This window comes from Cyprinus carpio, chromosome A9 (assembly GCF_018340385.1).
Source record: "Cyprinus carpio isolate SPL01 chromosome A9, ASM1834038v1, whole genome shotgun sequence".
NCBI lineage: Eukaryota > Metazoa > Chordata > Actinopteri > Cypriniformes > Cyprinidae > Cyprinus > Cyprinus carpio.
Genome location: NC_056580.1, coordinates 13,857,483 through 13,879,722, shown reverse-complemented (window position 1 = coordinate 13,879,722; position 22,240 = coordinate 13,857,483). Strand labels below are relative to the sequence as shown.

General features: G+C 36.6%; 1 protein-coding gene across 1 annotated transcript in view; it reads left to right on the top strand.

The window, feature by feature from the left end:
• Positions 1 to 18,590, top strand: part of LOC109062490 (collagen alpha-3(VI) chain-like) — a 59,798-nt gene extending 41,208 nt beyond the window's left edge. Inside the window, 38 exon segments of the mRNA XM_042763642.1 lie at positions 97 to 711; positions 831 to 1,165; positions 1,399 to 1,477; positions 1,679 to 1,824; positions 1,963 to 2,055; positions 2,159 to 2,212; positions 2,680 to 2,751; positions 2,842 to 2,868; positions 2,996 to 3,040; positions 3,132 to 3,185; positions 3,274 to 3,336; positions 3,458 to 3,523; positions 5,058 to 5,111; positions 5,453 to 5,488; positions 5,641 to 5,703; positions 5,921 to 5,983; positions 6,230 to 6,292; positions 6,589 to 6,651; positions 6,875 to 6,925; positions 7,687 to 7,722; positions 7,860 to 7,922; positions 8,004 to 8,066; positions 8,380 to 8,412; positions 8,532 to 8,568; positions 9,540 to 9,551; positions 9,661 to 10,154; positions 10,724 to 10,826; positions 10,958 to 11,659; positions 11,784 to 11,883; positions 12,031 to 12,083; positions 12,177 to 12,437; positions 13,917 to 13,997; positions 14,212 to 14,292; positions 14,601 to 14,681; positions 15,912 to 16,097; positions 16,570 to 16,632; positions 17,529 to 17,717; positions 17,820 to 18,590. Of these exon segments, the coding sequence (XP_042619576.1) occupies positions 97 to 711; positions 831 to 1,165; positions 1,399 to 1,477; positions 1,679 to 1,824; positions 1,963 to 2,055; positions 2,159 to 2,212; positions 2,680 to 2,751; positions 2,842 to 2,868; positions 2,996 to 3,040; positions 3,132 to 3,185; positions 3,274 to 3,336; positions 3,458 to 3,523; positions 5,058 to 5,111; positions 5,453 to 5,488; positions 5,641 to 5,703; positions 5,921 to 5,983; positions 6,230 to 6,292; positions 6,589 to 6,651; positions 6,875 to 6,925; positions 7,687 to 7,722; positions 7,860 to 7,922; positions 8,004 to 8,066; positions 8,380 to 8,412; positions 8,532 to 8,568; positions 9,540 to 9,551; positions 9,661 to 10,154; positions 10,724 to 10,826; positions 10,958 to 11,659; positions 11,784 to 11,883; positions 12,031 to 12,083; positions 12,177 to 12,437; positions 13,917 to 13,997; positions 14,212 to 14,292; positions 14,601 to 14,681; positions 15,912 to 16,097; positions 16,570 to 16,632; positions 17,529 to 17,717; positions 17,820 to 17,857 (4,718 nt within the window). The 3' untranslated portion in view covers positions 17,858 to 18,590.
• Positions 18,591 to 22,240: the final 3,650 nt, after the last annotated feature.

Here is a 22,240-nt window from a genome sequence, read left to right as displayed (position 1 = left end):
TTAGACATACTTTACATGATGGGTGTATAATAATAGGCCATAAATATTGGTTGGTTAGTTGGTTTGGCCTGATTTATTTTCTCTGATTTCCCCTAGATCCTGAACTCCCACAGTCCAAGGCTGCTGACATTGTGTTTTTGGTTGATGGCTCAATCAATCTTGGCAGGGACAATTTTAAAGAGGTTATGGAATTCATTCTCAATTTAATTGACCTGTTCTTCACTGAGAGAGACAATCTTCGGATTGGTCTAGCACATTATGCTACAGATGTGACCGATGTGTTCTACCTCAATACTTACAAAAATAAGGATGACATTATCAATGCCATAACTCGAGCAGAGTACAAGGGAGGTCGGGAAATTAAAACAGGCAATGCCATTCGCCATGTTCAGAAAACACACTTTGTAAAAGCAAGAGGAAGTCGGAAAGATGAGGGAATTCCACAGATCCTGATGGTAGTCACTGGTGGGCGGTCAAGGGATGACAGCAAATCAGCGGCACTAGCTCTCAAAGCCAATGGCGTGCGCATCTATGCTGTTGGAGTGGGTGACTTTGAGGACGAGCTTAATAATTTGGGCAGTGAAGCTACTACAGTGGCCCGAGCCAGCACCTTCCAAGAGCTCTCTGAACTGAATGAGCAGATTTTGCAAGCACTGGATGATGACATACAAGGAATAGGACTGTGCACTGGAGTAAAGGATGCTACAAGAGGTTTGGTTTTTGAGTTTTATTTTTTTTTTTTTTATAAAGTGAAAGTATATTTTAAGTGCTCTGAACAGAGATTTACTCTTAATTTTTATTCATTCCTATCTGTAACTCCTCCCTGGCAGAATGCAAGTTGGATGTTCTTGTCGGGTTTGATGTGGCTTCACAGAACATCTTTGCTGCTCAAAGGTCATTAGAGACGAAAGTGACTTCTATTCTCCAACGCATTACCCAGATGCAGCCCATCAGCTGCACTTCTGGTCAGGTTCCCTCAATACAAGTGGGCATGCTAGCGATGGACTCTGCCTCTGAACCTGTTCAGCTGGACTTCACCAACAGATACACAGAGCTTCTTGAGCCCTTCAAGGCCCTCCGAAACCGTGGACCTTTTGTTCTAAACGGTGCAACAATGAAAGCTTATGCTGATAGATTCAAGAGTCAGCCTTCAGATAGTGTCAAGGTACACCCTTTTCATTCATGGAAACTTTTAACCTCAAAATCCAACCATATTGTATATGTTGTATGTACTATATATATATGTATATGTATGTATATATATATATATATATATATATATATATATATATATATATATATATATATATATATATATATATATATATATATATGAATATTTATGAACAATTATTTGTATTTAAAAATGAAATTAATTGCCGTTTTACACCCATAAAGGTTGTGATCCACTTAACTGATGGATTAGATGCCCAGTATAACATCCTGAAAGAGCGAGTTAATCTGATGCGTTCAGCTGGTAGGAATAATCATGATTATAGATATGAAATGTCTGATGAATTTCATTACTCAAATATACACTCAAATATCTATAGGTTGTATGTTCAGTTTCTTTATTTCCCTGTTCACCAATACTTTTGGAAAGTTTGTTGTTGATGATGATGATTCAGACATCTCACAATATGTTACCAAACACATTTTAATATTTCTTTTTCTTAAGGTGTCAGTAGTTTCATTCTTGTTGGCCTGGAGAAAGTGCCACAATTTGAGGATGCAGTTCTCTTGGAATTTGGCCGTGGCTTTAGGTACACACGACCTCTGCGTGTCAACCTCATGGACTTGGATTATGAACTTCTGGAAGAACTGGTAAGAATTGTCCTCGTTACTGTCCTCATTAAATTTGCAAACTAAGGAATAACCTACTTTATATGTAGGGATAACAAAAAGAGATGGATGTGTTTTTCTAATATGATTGTGGTTGTCTTTTTTTTTTTTTTTTGTTAAGATAACATCGCTGAGCGGGAATGCTGTTCTGTTCCATGCAAGTGTAATGGCCAGAGAGGGGACAGAGGAGCTGTTGGTGTTCCTGGACCAAAGGTCAAATTCATTCTTCGAGAAACAACATATTTTAGGCTAGAACACAGGTGAAAATTATATAATTTATCAGTGTTTGCTCATGTCAATGTTTAATTGTCTATAGGGTCAGCCTGGTGGTCAAGGCTTCAGTGGACATCCTGGTGATGAAGGTGGTCCGGTGAGCATCTACTAATTATCTACTATGAATATGTACAAGGATTTAAAAGGCATATTTTTCACTCACATTTGTCTGTGACACAACATCTAGCTTCTCATTAGTTTCTAATTGCCCACCTTATCACTACACATAAAGTTACATTTATTTTCCAGCATACACTAATAATTAGACAGATCCTATACAGTACATACATTTGCACAATGTTGTGGTAGCATCTTATAAAATGCATGTTAAATAATCAGATGTGTACGTTTTTGAATTTAAACCATAACACTGGAGTTTCTTTTCTATTTATGTAATGATTTTGCTCACAAATACCAAAAAAAAAAAAAAAAAACATTTATCATAAACACAAGAATTCATCATGAACAACCTGAAACTTCGCTGTTGTCATTTTAACAAAAAATGCAACATTTGTGCATGTGTCATTTTGTTTCTCAAGACTGAGATAATCCATATTTTCTCAGGGAGAGAGAGGTCCACCTGGTGTAAATGGAACTCAAGGATTCCAAGGATGTCCAGGTCAAAGAGGTGTTAAAGTAAGTTGAACTAATTTCAACTACAGAGGCACTTTATGGTTAAAATATATTATGTGACTAATCCAATGTATTTGCTTTTCTTTTATTTAGGGATCTCGAGGATACGGTGGTGAAAAGGTAAGAACTCCTTATATAAATAACACTTTTGTAATCATTTCATAATAAATAATAATATATTATCATTATTAACTGTAACATTTAAATTTCAATATATGTTTAATTGATACCATTTGTTTTCTTTTAGGGTGAAATTGGAGATATTGGTTTAGATGGAATCAATGGAGAGGAGGTCAGCTATTTATAATTTTTCAGTGATCAGTTTTACAATGGTTTGTACAAATCTTTGTGTATGCCAGTTCAAATTTGTTGTTGTCTTTCAGGGAACAAGTGGTATTGCTGGCCCTCCAGGAGATAGAGGAAACCCTGGCCAAAGGGTAAGTCATGTAGAATATTGTCATGGTTTGAGATGTGGAATATATTCAAAATAAATTAATTTGGTTTATCTTTTTTGTGTGTTTATAGGGGCCTAAAGGGGCCAAAGGCCAGGCAGGAGATGTTGGTCAGGCTGGAATCCATGGTGATCCAGTATGTATAACATAAATAGTCAGATATGTCTGCTTTCTTATTTACTTAAAGATTTGACTTAATTTAGAATGAGTATATCTTCCTTCAATAAGTAAGGTTGATGCTGTTGTTGTTGTTTTAGGGCATCCCCGGAAGAGACAACAACCAGGGGGGGCCAAAAGGTGATCCAGGCGATGCTGGCCCACCGGTATGGTAAATTTTTTTAAGGGGTCATATGATGCGATTTCAATTTATCCATTCTCTTTAGAGTGTTGCAAGCTCTTGGTGCATAAAGAAGATCTATAAAGTTGCAAAGACTAAAGTCTCAAATCCAAAGAGATATTCTTTATAAAAGTTAAGACTCGTCCACGCCCTCCTAAAATGCCTTGTTTAAACACGCCCCCATATGTCTATGTTACTGTGTGGGAAGATTTGCATAACGCCGCCCAAATGTTCACGTAAAGAAAGAAGGCATAACTTTTATTCTCGCTGTAGTATTGTTGTTGCCGCTATGTTGTGGAGATGCTGTGTTTCGTTGTGAAAGCGAAACTACTTTGTTTGGCCTTCCAAAAGAGGACAATATCCGCTTCATCATGCCTAGAGCTGATCCGTGCTTGTCGCTGAGGAAATACATCAACTTCGCGCTGTGGATCGCCAGATCGGCTTTCACCGTGGACGAAGCAGAGTCCAGGCCGGGGTTGTCACATGTGTCCTTTGTTGAATCCGCTGGCCGTTCCTTACTCAAGACCGCATTTTATGGAGGTTTCCTGAATCTGCAGACTAGCCTACAATGGGTCTGTGATCAAAGGCTGTTCTATAAATTGGGGCAGTTATAACTTTGCGAGGACAGTCTGGTGATTCTGACTCACAGCCTGTAATTACATGCTTTATATTTAAAGAATTTGCCACCGATGATTCAAAAACAAGTTTTGAGCAGTGAAGAATAGCGCTCCTTGTTTGTCGTTTCTCTGATCACAAATGCAGACATGGTTTTATGTTTACACGGCACGATACGTAACGCAAAAAAAAAGACAGTATAAGTCATCATAATCTTTTTTTTAAAAATTAAGTCCCCACTGGATGCAACAAATGCCTCATTTGTAATGGGTTTTATTGGTTTTGTCTGGTTGTGCTGGGAGAAGCCATCACATGTGTTAAGGGGCGTAACATTTCCGTCAGACACTTGAGGAATTCAGCCAATCACAACACACTGGATAGCTGGCCAATCAGTGTACACCTCGCTTTTCAGAACGGTGAGCTTTGTAAAAATCGAGGCATTTCAGAAAGGCGGGGAATAGAGGAGAACCAATAATGTACATTATGTGGAAAATAATGTGTTTTTTGAACCTTAAACAGCAAAAACACATTGCATTACACCAAATACACAACATAATGTTCTTTTTAGCAGCATCATATGACCCCTTTAACCTAGTTGATACTGCATGTCATTCTGGTGGATTCCATTTATTTGATTGTGTCTGGTCAGGACTGTAGCACATGTTCATGGATCAGTTTTGTAAAATACCAAGCTTCATCCCAACTTCATTTATAGTTCTGCACTATAATAATCTCATAAAAAAATCATAGAAGTTGTTTTATTAATTATTTCTCATTGGATTAAACTATTATAATAGTTACTACACATTTTGTTAGTGTGTACTATTAAATCTGTGTTTGTGTCAATGTGAATAAAATCCACAAATGTAATGCGACCTTGAAGTTCATTAAAGTGTTTTCTTTAGGGAGAGCCAGGGGTGGACGGAAATAAGGGAGGTCCTGGTGAACCAGGCAGACGGGTATGTTTCCCGAGACCAAAGAGAATGTCTTTTCAAACTTACCCAGCAGTACTGAATAGGATAAGATTATTTCAGTCAGTTCATAAATAATCTCTTAAAGCCCCAAAACAGCTCAATCAAATGTTTAGAATCTAAAGAGTCTAAAGAAATGTGTACACTGATATGAGATAAAAATACATTTTTAATTTGGCTTTGATAACTTTTCAGATTAGAACTTATCTCAATTTTAATGTTATCTATGGCAATACATTTATTTGAAATGTTATGTGTAAGATCCATTAAATGTTGAATGACAGATGTTCTGTTCATAATCTTATTCACCTTCTTCTCTTTTGAAAAAGGGCCCTGATGGTAGAAGAGGGCCTCCTGGTCAAGCTGTGAGTAGACATTTCATGCCATTGATGGACATAAACATTATTTTAATACTCACATAGAGATCCATCAAAAGCTGTTGTTTATGGGTTCAACAGTTTATTAAATTAATTTGAATTTGTTGAAGGTTTAATAATGGCCCTGTTTGCATTTTTAGGGTGCTCCTGGACGGCCTGGAAGTGATGGTTCACCAGGAGAGACAGGAATTGGGGGATCTCGGGTAAATTAAAATAGTTGTAAAAAGAAGTTGTGAAAGGTCCTATAACATGTTGTGCATGTGTACATAATGGTTAAATCTGGTTTATAGTCTGGATACATTTATTTATTTTGTATGCACAAATTTGCACACCTGCCTTGCTATAAAATGTTCAATATTATTATCAAATAGAAAATATATAATACATAATATAAACATTGTTCATCTGTACTTGATAAAGGGTCCTGCTGGACCAGTTGGAGCACCTGGTATTAGAGGAGAGGAAGGAAACTCTGGTCCAAGGGTAGGAGGAGTTCAAGCATGTTCTTTTTCTTGTTTTCTCTGCTATTAAAACAATAATTGAATAAATGATTATGACAATTTCTGTGCAGACAAAATGTTTAATACCTAATGTTTAATGCTCTCTCTCTATCTCACACACACACATAAAATAATTTTTTGGGTTTATGACTCAATAAAAGAAAAGAAAAAAATATCCTGGTTTATATGAGGAAAGCATTCCTCTTATTTTATATATATATATTTTTAGGGGCCAGGAGGACTGCCAGGACCTGCTGGAGAAAAGGGTAGAAGAGGTGCTGTTGGCCGTAAGGTACTGGTTACTTTAGCAACATTTATCAATTCATTGCCAGGCAATTGTGCTCTCATGTTCCATTAACTATTGGCAAGCTTAAGAATTTTTTTTAAAGAAAACATCTTAATGTCAATTTAAAGCAAAGCTTCTAGGGAGTTTGTACTTGTACAATTTGGGATTATGTAACATTTTTGTTTCAATGCATTAGTTTGAGAAGTAGGGCACTCTTTCAGCTGTTAAATGTATAACCATTGCACCTTCTATACATTATTATTTATAAAACTGTGATTCACATTTTCTCATTCACTCTAAAGGGTGAACCAGGGGAGCCAGGACCTAAAGGTGTCGTTGGACCCCTGGGACCCCGCGGGGAGCCTGTAAGAGAGGAGTCATAGTCTGCACCAATCACACCAAATACATTTCATACATTGTAACAAAAAAGATAATGTCCATCAGCATTATTTTATGAGACATTTACAAATAGATTGGATAATTATAAACATTAGTTCCATATTTAAACATATAGCACATTGTTAATTTATCAGATCACTCTACTGTATATCAGCCTAGATCAAACTAAGGAGTTTCCTGTGTATACAGGGTGAGGACGGACGAGATGGGTTTGGTATACCTGGTCCCAAAGGAAGAAAGGTGAGTGTGTGTATAAAGTTTAAGTAAAAGTAAATAAATGTTTTTCATGCTTTTTCAATGAACCATAAATAATTATTGCACATGTACCTGTGGAACATCCCAGAGTTTACAGGCGTATGCAATTAAAGTCAAATTTACAATAACTTGAAACATTAACGAGACCTGCCCAGGGTCCCTGCTCACCTGCTTGAATGTGCAATAGTTCTGCTGCAGGGAGGCATGAGGACTGCAGATAAACTAAATATGGCCAGAGCAATAAACTGCAATATCCGTAGTGAAAGATACCTAAGACAGTGCTACAGGGACACAGGAGGGACAATTGAAGGTCTGTGCAGTGGCAAACCACGTGTAACCCTCAAACATGTTCTAGAGCTTGCCTTAGTGGACAAATGGAGTAACATCTCACAGCAAGAACTGTCAAATCTGGTGCCGTCCCCAAGGATGAAATGCAGTGTGGTACTTAATGCAGCTGGTGGCCGCATAAGAAACTCACTACAACTTTTGATATAGACCCCCCTTTGTTTAAGGACTCATTATTCCACTTCTGTTTATCAAATGTCTGTGAAACTTGTTCAGTTTATGTCTCAGTTGTTGAATATTTTTATGTTCATACAAATGCTAACAGATTTTTTAAGAGATTTTCTTAAAAGCAGTTCAATGTGAGCAGATATTTATTTTTATTTTTTTCTTTCCTTTTCTTTTCTGCTGAGTATATACCTATCAAAATGTATTTAACACTGAACACTCTTTAATGTTATTTGGGTGATGAAGGTTTCCCTGGTTTCCCAGGTCCAAAGGTGAGATTATTGAAGTTGTCTGCACCCTTGAATGTTTTACAGTATATACAGTACCTTTTCTACTAATGCACTCCCTTTAAATTCTGCTGTGCAAAACAATGGAAGTAGCTAAATGTTAAAACTGAATTGATTCAAAGGGTGAAGCGGGTGACCCTGGTTCAAAGGGAGGACCTGGACCTAGAGGAAACAACGGCCAGAGGGTGAGTAATGTTGATTTAACAACTTTAAATAAGGTCTTCATATCCATACTGCCGGTAATCGCTGATAATATGTTTGTGCAGGGTACCTCAGGGGAATCTGGTGGACCTGGACAAAAGGGAGATACTGGATACCCAGGGCCCTATGTAAGCACCATACTTTAATATAATATGCAACAAAAATACTAATTTGTTACAAATCTTTAAATACAGGAATGATGACTTGAATTAAGGTGACTAAGTTGAGGCATGACTAGGGATGTTCTTTCTTACAAAGTCTACAATTCTCTCTGCAAATCATGAGCTTGGATTTACTCAAGCTGTTACCTTTTTTTAACTAGTGAGGGACATTAGTTTGGCACACAAAACTGCTCAGTGGAATAAATCCAGATGTGTTCAGCTGTTGAGAAAGTGTTAATTTTATTTTATTTTTTATTTTTTTGTCTGTTGTCAAAAACAGGGCCTAAAAGGATCCAGAGGAACTAGTCCGGTGGTATGTACTTTTTGCTTTCTTTCACTATACAAGTGTCTTTAGTGTTTAGTCCTAATTAACATGCTTGGAACATTAATGTCAAATTTTCTTTTTTTTTTTTTTTTTTTTTGCCCTCACAGCCATGTGATCTGGTCAAGAAAATTAGGGATAACTGTCGTAAGTATAGTGATTGTCCAGTGTTTAATTATACCAGGGGTCGGCAACCTTTTCGGCCTGACGTGCCATTTTACATTTTTCTGGTTAACCACTGTGCCAACCCCCCCCCCCCTTTTTAATGCATTCTGTATTATACAGTATGCATTAATGCTTTGTACAGCACACACACCACTGGCACACAGATCTGAGATTGCGCTGTGCAAAAAGTAACATTCAGAATCTCATAAACTTGTGCTGCCACGTGACATTTATTAATCGATGCTGAAACGCTTATATTTCTCAGCAAGGAGGGGTGTAAATTCGCTGTTTTTAAGTAACTAAACTCGGCTTCATATTTTTGTAGAGAGAGACAGATGCAGACAATTTACACATCTCTCTCTTTCTCGCTTGCTCTCAAAATGGCCATATTTGAGAAATAAAATAAATCCGAATAGTTTGCGTGACTGGATATAGCTGTCGGTCATTTAACATTTCTATCATAAACATATCGTTAAAAGTTGACTAATATTAAATGATTTGCAGCTTCATCTTACCTCACTCTCTTTAATGTTAAACTGACGCTTCACGCTCTGCTTCTGTGAACAGTAAACCCCGCCTACTTTGATTTGATTGGCCATCTCAGTCATTTTGACATTGACGAGCGTTGTTAGACCACTGAGGCTTTGATCTGAAGCGCCTAGTATGTGCAGCGGTGGCGCGCGCATCCGTATACTGGGGCAATTTAATTCTCACACTTTAATAGTATTTATAACTCCTAACAGGCTGTGTGACTATGAGAAGTTACTACCTCAAAATATACGCAAGTATGCAGTTTTCCTTATTGCTCGCGTACCAGCGATTATCCCTCTGTGTGCCACTGTTGGCACGCATGCCATAGATTGCTGACCCCTGAAGTATACTGTCTTTCTTGTAGTTTGAGTTATGTCTTTATATGCTTTTTTATATGATTTTTTATATGCTCTTTTTTTTAGCCTGCTGCTATGGTAAGTGAATAGTGAACAATCTCTGCATTTGCACTGTACTTTTAGGGTCACAGTTTAAGCACTCATTGCATAGCTTTTTCATTCAACTTTTGAGTTTCTAATTCCTCAGGTGCTCAGGAATGTCCCCTATACCCTACTGAGTTGGCCTTTGCCCTGGATGCATCAGATGGTGTATCACGCCCTGCTTTCAACAACATGCGGGACACTGTTCTCCGCCTGGTCAGTGACATCACTATTGCTGAGAGCAACTGTCCCCGAGGTGCCCGTGTTGCTTTAGCGCTCTACAACAATGAGGTGACTACTGAGATCCGCTTTGCAGATACCCAGAAGAAGCGAGCACTTGTTGAGCGAGTTCAAGGGCTCCAGACTCAGCAAACCCGTAAGAAGCGCAGCTTGGAGACAGCCATGAACGCTGTCGCACAGAACATCTTCAAAAGAGTTCGCAGTGGGTTCCTTGTGCGCAAGGTTGCTGTTTTCTTTGTCAACGGCCCTGTCACAATCACACAAGAAACCAGAGCTGCAGCTCTACGCCTCTATGATGCACGAATTTCCTCTGTATTCCTCCTTAACCGTGAAGATCGCCAACTCACAAGAGCCTTGCAGGTAGGGGCAGTAGAAGGGCAAATATTGTAATTTATGTCTGTAAGAATAAGAACTAGTTTTTTTTTTTTCATTTACATTACTGTTGGTAAAGGTTTTTATTCATGCAGTATGCTTCCTTACTCATCTGTGGTTTCATCAGCTGGACTTTGTCCTTACACATCAGTTTAGAAAGTCAACTCATGTCAACACTTCATAACACAAAACATTAGTTTTGTGCCCTAAAATTTTGTTGGGCTTAAAATTTTCAAATTATTGCTTCATATACAATAAAATTGGTATATTAACAACAACTGTGATTTTGAATAAAGTTTTAAGTAATTTAATGCCTTCATTGAGGTAACATCCAAATCAATTTGCAGCTCAGGTAAATTTTAAGTGTTTGAAGTTAAATCGAGGAAAATGTCAAACACTTAGACAAATGAACTGTAATTAACTCTACACAAACTCTATCTGACAGGTTTCATTAGTGTTTTAGTAAACCAGTAGTAAATTAAGTTAAAACCTGACACAGCTGATTCAATTTGGCATAAAAGAAAGCATACCTTTAAGTGTTACATTTACTGTTTCAGCTTAACAGCACTACTTTAGCCCAGATTATCGTCCTACCCTCACCTGGAAGTGCTGAATACAACAATGTCATCAAGAAGATCATGACCTGCCATATCTGCCTGGGTAAAGCTATGTCATAATGTACAACAGAGTTCAGCAAACAAGAAAAGCCACCAAACTTTTTAAAATGGCAAAACAGTAGCAACAGAGAATGTTTGAATGTCAGTTTTCTTCTTTAACATTTTTTTTTTCAGACTTCTGTGCCCCGGATCAGACGTGTGATTATGTCCCACCACGTGGAGTCCGAGATCGAAGGGATCCCACAACTGACTTGGACATCGACATGGCCTTCGTTCTTGATAGTTCAGAGAGCACCTGGCCTTCTGTCTTCACAGAGATAAAGCAATATGTGGCTTTAATGACAGAACAGCTAGAGATGTCCCCTGAGCCGGCCAGCACTACCCATCATGCTCGAGTAGCACTTGTTCAGCATGCACCTTATGAATACTTACACAATGGCAGTGGCATTCCCATCAGCGTGACCTTTGGTTTGACAGATCACAATTCACCAAACAGTGTCCGAAGCTTCCTACAGGATAAGGTGCACCAGCTTGAAGGAGGACGGGCCCTTGCAGATGCTCTTGCAGGCACTGTTGAGCATGTGTTTGAGAAGGCGCCACATCCCCGCCATTTGAAGGTATTAGTTCTGTTGGTGACTGGACCAGTTGAACTGCATGAGGAGAGGATAATAAGGGCTGCCACTGAGGTTAAATGCAAAGGATACTTCATAGTGGTGATGGCAGTTGGAAAGCTGTTCAGTGCAGGTGATGTCCGTGTCCTGGCCCAAGTGGCAAGTGAGCCTTCAGATGTATTCTTTAAGAGGGTGGATAGACCTTCAGGCTTCTATGACGACCATATTCAGACATTTGCCAGACTGTTGCCCAAGTACCTTGGCCGTGAGTCAGAGGATTTTTTTAACATTCTCAAAATGTCCATTGATGTATTAGCCATTATTAGTCATTTCATACCAGGTTTTCTCTGGTAACTGTTATTGACAGTTTCTTCATTCTTTCTGTATAGTTGAAAATGCTTTCTACTTGTCACCTGAAGTCTCTGAGAAGTGTCAGTTGTATCAGAGTGACCAGCCACACAAATTCCCATTCAATTTGCCACGAACAGAGTGAGTATATATATGAGCAACGTGTTCTGTAAACCGCAAACAGTATGTGCATTTTAGATGTTGCTTCTGCATAGACCAAAAACAATTCACAAGACAGTATCGCTAGAGTCGCTTAATAATTTCATTCACTATGATGTATTTTCCCAGGAAACACCAGAAGCATCATGGACAGCAGGAGGTTCATGACAGAAAACATATAGGTACTGACAGTATGCATCGTAGGTTGTGGGTATTTGTTTATAGAGAAATGTTTGGGGTTGAAATCTGGTCACACTGTGTATGTTTGTGTCCAGAAACAGGTATGGAGAAAATGCATCTGGTTAATGTCACCTCAAGCGGATTCGCCCTACAGTGGTTGAGTGGCGATTCAAAGGCCACCCATGAAGTTACTGTGACTCGCCTGAAGGATCATAGTCTAGTGCTGAGGAAAAATTTGACCGGCAGCCATCTCTCCATTTCTGAGTTGGAGGCAGCCGAAACCTATCACGTAGTGGTCAACACTCACAGTGTCAATGGTCATGTTGCCAGCACCTACAAAGGCATTGTTCCCACAAGTAAGCTCATGTTTTTTCACATGATAACTCTGTGTGATTATGAATTCAAGTAACATGTTTTGTAGTTGCGATTATAAGTATGAATTAATAAGTAATGAAATGGAAAAAGTATTAAATGAACAGCTAAAAAATCTTTCATCTACTTCACTTTTTTGTATTTCAGTGGAACACACAACTTGTTATTTAGCAGAATGTCCAGATTGTTCTTTTCTATACATTGATTAATTTAGAATTTATTTAAATTGCTTGTGGTACATTTATGATAGATGATACTGTGCAAGAGCTTCCTCATTTTCATACATCAGGAAACAGTGTACCTAATTCAACAAAAGGAAAAGAAACTACACTTAAAGGGTTAGTTCACCCCCCCCCAAAAAAATAATTAATTATGCACCCTCATGTCGTTCCACACCCCTTTGAACTTCATTCATATTCAGAACACAAATTAAGATATTTTTGATCAAATCTGATAGCTCAGAGAAGCCTCCATTGACAGCAATGCCACCCAAACTCTCAAGATCCGTAAAGATACTAAAGACGTCTTTAAAACAGTTGACGTGACTACAGTGGTTCTACAGTAATTTTATGAAGCAACAAGAACACTTTTTGTGTGCAAAAACAAAACAAAAATAACTCTTCTCTTCCCTTTCATTATCCTTAACGGTTAATGCAGTAAGCACAGTGAAGGCTTCCGTGTTCTACGTCCGAACAATGGCTCATTATTGGCCAAAGCTGCACATGTGAGCAGCGTTATGCATGCGTGTGATGCAGATGCAGGAGCCGTCCAAAAATGAGGTAGACCCTGGAAGCGCTGGAAGCAAACAACATAAGAGAATGACACAGAAGAGAAGAGATTGTTGAATAAAGTCATTATATTTGTTTTGTTTTTGACTGTTTTAACAACGTCTTTAGTACCTTTATGGATTTTGAGAGTTTGGGTGGCATTGCTGTCAATGGAGGCCTCTCTGAGCCATTGGATTTGATCAAAAATATCTTAATTTGTGTTCTGAAGATGAATGAAGTCTTAGGGGTGTGGAACGACATGAGGGTGAGTAATTAATGATAGAATTTAAATTTTTGGGTGAACTAACCCTTTAAACCTTATTTGATTAGTGAAGGTGATTTGAGACCTGTTCTGGATTTTTAGTTTTTTTGTTTTTAGTGTTTTATTTTGTTTTTATAATGAAGTTATTGGGTTTTGACTTACAGAGTGGACTACTTTTGGTGCTTTTTTTTCCCTTCTTTTTGAAGATGGTTAGCCCTAGTTCTTATTTTCTAGTTCAAAAAGACATTCTAGACTGGATGTCCTAGCATATTTCATGTTTTCTGATTTTGAAATTTGATCGTTTCAACATTCATGAATCAGTGACGATATTAATTAATTAATTCATTCATTCATCCATTCATTCATTCACAAGCTGTTCTTTTAATGTTGGTCAGTGCAGGACGCTTTAACTTTATATTCATTCTTCTGAACAGAATCAGCACATCTGAAAGTCCTTACTGTAAATGACGTGATGGGTATTGTGCCCACTGCACCTTTGAGTAAACCAGAAACAAGTAAGTGAAAGAGAATTTACTTCACAGATTATGTCAGATTTATTTATTTATTTATTGCATATTTGATGTACTGTAGTATAACACATCTATGTGTTTTTCTATGACTTCCATATTGTTACATAGAGATAGTACAGAATATGAATGCTTTGAATCTTGCCAGAAAACTATGAGCATGGCCAGATCTGGCTAACCTCAAATGTGTCTTTTTAATCAGAATCGGCAGAACAAAAAATTCTTAATGTCAGTGAAATGCTGGGGATGATTTCCACTGCACCCTTGAGTAAACCAGAAATTAGTAAGTGACAGAATATATCACCAGGAGACTTTTTAGAAACTTTCTATAAATAAATAGAAACGAAAATTAATCATTAATTGTATAAATTTACAAATATTTTTTAGAAATTAATCCAAATCCCGTATTAATACATTTTTATTAAATAACTGTATTTTTCAATAAAGTATAACATGCAAAGTGGAGTAAATACTGTTTTGATAGACCTTGTACACAAGTACATAGTTGAGAGTTTGGTAATGAATAATTTATTATGACCAAAAACTATGATTTCTGCAGGATCTTGTTAACCTCAGATTTCTTTTGAACAGAATCAGCAGAACAGAAGGTTCTTACTCCAAGTGAGGTGATGGGGATTGCACCCTCTGCACCCTTAAGTGAACCAGAAATTAGTAAGTGACAGAATATATGACCAGGAGATTTTTTCTGAATATGGGATAATGCTGAGGATTAACCCTACAGTCTATATCAGCAAACGGATATCTGCATGTTAAAAATAGCTGAATTTGAAAAGTTGCATGAAAAGTTGCATGCACATGCATCAGCTCAGTTTTTTTTTTGTTTGTGAGCAGTCAAGTTTTCTATTTGATTTTTTATAAAACATCTTGATTAAATTAAAAGCAGCATTGTGGGTGCTTTGGTATTTAAAAAACGTCATTAGGGGTTTCTTGTGTTTTAGAAAAGTCAAAAATAAAATGTCTGCATATACAATATATTTTTACTGAATGTTTAAAAGACAAAATAATAGATCAATTTGTACATTTACAAGTCAGATATTAAAGGGTGTTTATTAGAGTTTTGGAGAACCTGTGCTGTAAATGATTTTCTTAATTCTGTTAGGACAGAGGCCTTCAGCATTGCAAAACAATGAGATCATTGTTTTTAGTAGCTGGTAATAGGGAACCCTATTTAATTTTGGGAAGTTTAACTTTTAACATAAATGCATCTACAAAAACGAATAAACTAACCTAAATTGTATTGAATTGTTTGACTTGATAACCGACTAACAAAGTGTAACACTTACTTTGAAGGGGGAAAATGGTTGTTTCACATAAAAGGTAGGTTTATTCTGTAGGGGTTGTGAGATGGCCACAGCACAGACACAGTAAATGAGACTGCCTTCACAGTAATTACCTGCAGATGACTAAAGTATTGCACATAAATCAAATGTGTTTCAAAGTGCTTTTGCAAACAAGGTCTCTGATTTTTCTTGTGGTGCTTTGGTCCAGTGACCAGCTATTTGGACTGAAAGTGCTGATAATACTAATGAATGCATTTAGAAACTTGATTACTGTATGTACTCTATTACTAGATGATCCAAAGATATTTAAAAAGGTCATAATGTCTTTGTAAATAGCAAACTATATGTTTTGACTACCTTTGCAGATATAACGTACAACAACATTTTAGTATTACAGTTTGAATTCTAGCTTGATTTAAAAATGACACGATTTGCATAATCTTAATCCAGCTAACCCATCAAAATAATAAACTTTAATTCCTTTAAATGAGCTATAATCACCTAATTTTTACTGACTATATGCTCATTATACTGACAACACTAACTGACTTTGTCTTTCCTCTTTCATCGTAAACCCTCTTTGTTTGTTTGCATGTTTCAGTTAACAATCTTATGGACCCATGTTCACTTGACTTTGACTCTGGACTGCCGTGCAAAGATTACCAAGCTAAGTGGTACTTTGACAGAAAGAATGGATTCTGTACACAGTTCTGGTATGGAGGTTGTGGAGGAAATGACAATAGGTTTGAGACTGAGGCTGACTGCCTCAAACACTGCATGAAGACAGGTATGTGCGCCCTTTGACCCCTTGACCCAAGCACTGCAGCGACTGATTTGTCCTGTTATTTCTATTTCGAAAACTTCATGATTGAACAATAAAATTGTGAATTAATATAATCCATTAAAGCTGAGTAGAGGTTGCAGTACTCAAGGTCTTAAACTCTTAAATCCCAAAACAGGTTTTAACTGAAACAATCTATAGCTAAATACTAAGATTAATTATCAATCAGATGATTAATTTAATCTAAAGCATTTACAGCACACTAAATGCAGTGCCTTGCTCAATGGTATCACTGATGTATATAATTGTATGATTCACTTACTAACTATCCTGCATACAAATATAACCTTTGTTGTATTACTAGCATAGAGACTTGGCTATTTGTGGCTACTACCAAGCACCCTTAAAAGGAAGTACAATAAAATGAAAGATAGCAAAATCTTAGAAATAATTTTTTTTTTTTTTCTGACTACCACAGTGGCTGAACCTAAAGCAAGTGAAGAGCATGTCAAAGCTGTTCTCCCCCCAGCACCAGCCCCAGGTCAGTCACCGGTTACAGTAACCTCTAGAAACCTTTTCCTAAGTGTTTTTCAAGTCATGAAGTCTTTAAATTCTGTTACAAGACCACTTTTAAAAATGCTGTATTGGGAGCAATATATTTTAAATTCAGAAGAAATTATTTGTGTTAATTTTCAAGTCACCTTTATTTTTATATAGGTTTATAACAATAGAGATTCTTTCAAAGCTGTTTCACAATATTAAACTGTAAATTCACAGAATCACTGATGCAAACTTCACAAAAAAAGGCAAATCCAAATTCTGCTATAGCAGCTGTAGCAAGACAATAGTGTTATTATTCAGCTCCAAGTAAGTTCAGTGTTGGTTCAGTTCAACAACTGTGTACATTTTTTTATTATTATGAAACAAGTTCAATTTAGCAGTAAACAGCTACAGTATACTGAATACAGTAATGTTGTTATTCAACTTGGATGATGCCTGATGCATGTGCATTGTAGATATGAACGAGATTAAACACGACACACACACACACACACACACACACACACACACACACACACACACACACACACACACACACACACACACACACAAAACATCCTTTCATGGATAATAATGTGTAAAATATAGCCCATACCACTTTTTAATGATTCCTTTAAATAATTGCGCCTGATTCATTGTGTAAATGTTATGTCAAGTGAACTGAAAGATTTATATAGCTATAGAAATTTTTAGGGCAAAATATGTTGTTGCAAGGAATCGTGCTGAAGATGCCATAACATGAAATGCTAATGTTCAGAGATGATAAACTTCACTGCAATTATCAATATCCAATTATCTGAAAAGCTTTTGCAAGTAATTATAGATATTCAATTAAAATTCTGTCACTTTTCTCATCCTCACTATACCCTCTAACAGCTGCCCTGCACTCCAGAGTGGATATCTGCAAGCTACCAAAAGAAGAGGGCTCCTGTGCTAAATTTGTGCTTAAATGGCATTATGACCCGCTTAGTGGAAACTGTACCCGCTTCTGGTACGGAGGATGTGGAGGGAACCAGAATCGCTTTGATACACAAGATGAGTGTGAGAAGGCTTGTGGAAAAGCAGGTGTGTTTAGTTATAAAATAGCATGTCAGTGTGATTTTAGTGTAAGGATTGATTGATTGATAAAGAAGGCCTTACTTTAACATTGTTTGTTTTTAACTGCAGCTGTTAAACAAGGGATCTTCGCTGCGGTTAAAACATAGGAACTAATGAAGACTGTGCACTAACAACTGACAGCACTCAGAGGATATAGCACCTAAAACAAGAAGCACAGCCACAGCCAAGATGCCTGCACTGGACCTTGCCAGAGGATTGATCCAAAGAAAACCTTGAAGTAGTATTTTCCAGTATTTTTGTTTTGTGCTAGTGCTACATTTAGTTTGTATCTGTTTTTTTTTTCTGTTTTTTTCTTGTGTGTGTGGGTTTGAACAAAACCCACTCTAAATGTCCAGGGAATTTGTTTTTGAATGTTGTTTTAATCATGTGCTTGTGGAAATATTTTGATCAAAACATAGCAATAAATATTTGTAGTTATGAGACAAGTTCATGACAATTTAGTTCCATTTTAGTAAATTTTGCTGAATTACTGCAGTCCCTTTTCCCCTTTTCTCTTTTCTTGTCCTTTTTTTTTTTTTTTTTTACTGCTTGAGAGGAAGAATTTTAATTGCTCTTTCTGGTCATACCGCTGGAGATGTCCACTGACTCTAACAACCCCCCCCCCCTCTTTTTTTCTTCTTTTTTTCTGATGTTTGATAAAATGCAAAACAATCATCCAAAACCAGTGTCATTTCTTTTAATTAAAAATGCATTTTTGGAACCATTGCCTTACACACAAGTTTTCGTTTCAAAAACCAAATGGAATGTATTTTTGATTTTATTTTTTACTATGTATTTGGACAAATGGACAGATATAAATAAATTAGTCTTTATATAAAACTATGATTTTGATTGTGCTTTATTTTTTATTTTTGTAATGCATTAGATGCATACCACATTTAAAAGTGATTTTAGTCTTACTGTGAGTCATGCTGAGACGATATATCATTTTCTGACTCTGATCATTCCCTCCGAGTACTGCAATGAGAGAAAAGGAAATAAACAGATGTGACCTTTGCAAGCTCAAATGAAAGCAGTGTTTAATTCAGGACATACTGCATTGACAGCTTATTTTTTAGAGTTACAATAACAAGATTGTCTCTTTTTTTTAACCCACACACATACATAACTTGACACATGGTTCAGACTTTGAAAAATAAGATCAAATGAATCAGCTTGTTGAAAGTGCAGGAACCTGTGTATCCGATAAAAGAGGTAAGCTTCTGATTTCCTTTGTCCCATCAGATCTTATATTTCCTTTCTCTCCTGTGTACAGTTAAACTTTTTTTTAATAACACTGGAAATTACCCCAAATCAAGACTCTTTGGGGAGGACAGGCAGCTTCATCAGCAGATGTTTTATTAATCAAGTTCTATGGCAACTAGAGATAACAAACTCTGAGAAACACTCACTGTGAACTCTAAGTGACCCACGTTAGAAAGATTACAATTTAGAAAAATCGATTTCATAGTAGCACTTCCTCATGAAACTTTCCAAAACCAGTTCCAGTCACAAAATAAAGTTATGAACTGCTTAAAAGTGTATAATCTCCATTAACAGTAGAGTCAATAATGTATGAATTATCCATCTTTCCATTCTTAAACTGCACAGTATGTCAGTCGACACATCTTATAAACACTCTACAAAGAACCTCTTTCTGATTTGTAATGCATGTGTTGTTTTTTTTTTTTTTTTTTTTGCTGCCAGTCTGTTTGTAAATCAATCACAGCAGCATATTCGCATTATCATGTTCAATCCTGAAAAATCTGCACATGGCTGTGTGGGTTTTGCAGCGGTCCCTGTGGCCCCCTTCCCATGCCGAGGTTAACTGTATGAGAAATGCATCAGTGCTCAAGTCATACCAATAGTTTCCTCCAGAGCTTAATGCCAGATTTGTTCAATGCTGTTGTATTTTACCATTTCAAAGAGTTTTTTGATTTTATGTTATTTTTTTTATTCCTGGATTTATGCAATGATTCACAGTGATGGCAAGATGATGTTCTCCACATCATCAATGTCTCATGTTTCAGTTGCTCTCGCTAGTGTATGTTTGGTAACACTTTCGATTAGATCACACATAATTACTATGAACTAAGTGTTTTCCCTCAGTTAACTCCTTATGTGCTGATTTTTAATACTTAGCAAGGTAGTTATGTTTAGGTTTTGGATTGGGTTAGATTAGATGATCTAGAATATGGTTATTGTTTCTTGTGTACTACTGGAATAATAAACTGTACTGTTGACAGTGCCAAATCAACAGTGTACTGTATTGATATTTTTCATAAGATTTTGGCACTCTCCTGCATCCTTTTATTATAGGTCTTACATGATAATGTATCCATTAAAAAATAAATAAATAAAAATAATAACTAGGCTGAAAATAACTGCCACAGGCATACCAAATAAATTTCACAATACTCAGAATTTTCAAGAATATAGCATATTTATATTTAAAGGTGCTTCAGAGATGGTTAATACATTTACATTTCATGCATATATTATTTTTCTAACACTGACCTTTCAAAATGTCATTACTGATTCAGGATTTTTTATTTATTTTTTTAATCTAGAGATTTATATTCATTTCTCAACAACTACCTTAAAGTGTCAAGTTCAAAAAAGGAGTGGAAAAAAGGGAAGGATTCATGTGTACACAAAGTGGGGAAAAGAGCTAAAGCAGTTTAAAGCAGCTATGACTACACTCTGAATGTCAACAAAACTGGGATTGCAAAAGGTCAGAACAGTTCAGATGTCTGTGTAAGTAACAGGGTATGCATATAGTTCGCCTGGTTCTTTTCAATATAATTCAGATGAGAAGTTCAAGCTCCTTTGCTCTGTGACATTGTGCTTTGAGTTTATCCCAGGCTCATTGTATGACTCATTGTAATGGCAGTTTGGCTTTCCACTGGTACAATAAAAACAAAAACCAACCATATTATTTCAAATCATGAGAGGGCTCACCATAAGTCCAATTCATTTATCTGCAAGCAGCGTCAGAAGGGAAAGCTGTCTCCATTTGTCTGATCGTGGAAGCCAAGCATTTCATGGCACTGACACCACATCTGTCTCCAAGGTCATTGGCATCTTAGCGTAACGTGACCCGTCTGCAATTTGTTATGCATTTTTGCTTTGTGTTTGGTGTGAAGAGGCACCAACAAATGAAACAGTAAGGGAAAAAAATAATTTAAAAAATCTATTTGCTGTATATTCTAAGTATAAAAAAAATAATTTTGACAATGAATTGTAATCTAATAATTGTAGTTACTAATTTGATAGGCTACATTTTATAGAACAGGAAATTCTATTGGTAAATTGTATTTACCCAAAAGTTAAAAATTCAGTTTGACGATCAACATGAAGGTTAGAGCAAAAATAAATAAGTAAAAATAAGATTACAGTTTTGGCCTTACCTCATTTCCTTTCCCTCTGAATGGTAAAATGTTTTGAGGGGAAACGGTCTTTGATCATAATTAAGATAAACATATGTTTGAATTCAGAAATGACAGCAGATTGCTTGTTTGCTTCTCCTCTGAAAGACAAAGTATCTTATTTATACTGTAATAAACATTACTTCATGAGTGCACAAACATTAGGTATATCAAGACGTAGATGTATATCTGCATTTTTAATGTTTAGAAGAAAATTAATTGAGCATTTAGGCTCGTGTGGCATGCTGTACATCACAATCAGTCTTTCTGAACATCCTGCTGTCAGAATGGTATAATATGAACCAAAGTTTAATATTTAGAGCTAGGTTGTTATTAAATTAATATTAATAAATGAATATTTAGCTTTTTTTTTTTTTTTTTAAACAGCTGTACATAACTGTCCATTTATTTAGTGAACAACATCATGTCCAGCTCAACATAACCAAAATCGCATCCCACACTCATCTTCAGACTTCTACCCCCGGGACACTGATTAGCCCTCAACCCACAGACATCCCCTTGCTCCAGATGAAAGATGGGAAATGGCTTTTTCCACTGACTAGTAATATCCTGATGCTTCTCATCTGCCTCCGTTTTGGGTCTGGAAAAAATTGCAAGTCAGCCAGCAATAAGACACCAAATGCTACCATTCTCTAGTCCAAGATCACCTCAGACAGGGTGAAGCAGGCCAGAATGATTTTCTCCATGGATATCTGTATTTTTCACATGCAAGTATGGACATTTCTGGTTAAACATTTTGAAATATATACTTTCTTGTGCTACTGATTATTCTAAATGACCCACTCTCTCTCAGGAATTTCAATGGAAAAGTAACAAGCAAATGATAAAAAAAACTAATTATGATGAGAACTCTGGCTGCTTTGGCTGAGTGGTAAGCACATCTGCCTTTCCATATTCTGACAAACTTCATCTTCTAGAGAATATTATGTAATTGCTTGGCCTGTATATTAAGTTAACTTGTTAAGGTTTGAAGCCCATGGAAAAATACTCTAAACTTTGTAGAGTAGTGCCAATTTGAAATAACAAACAATCTCTCAGTGA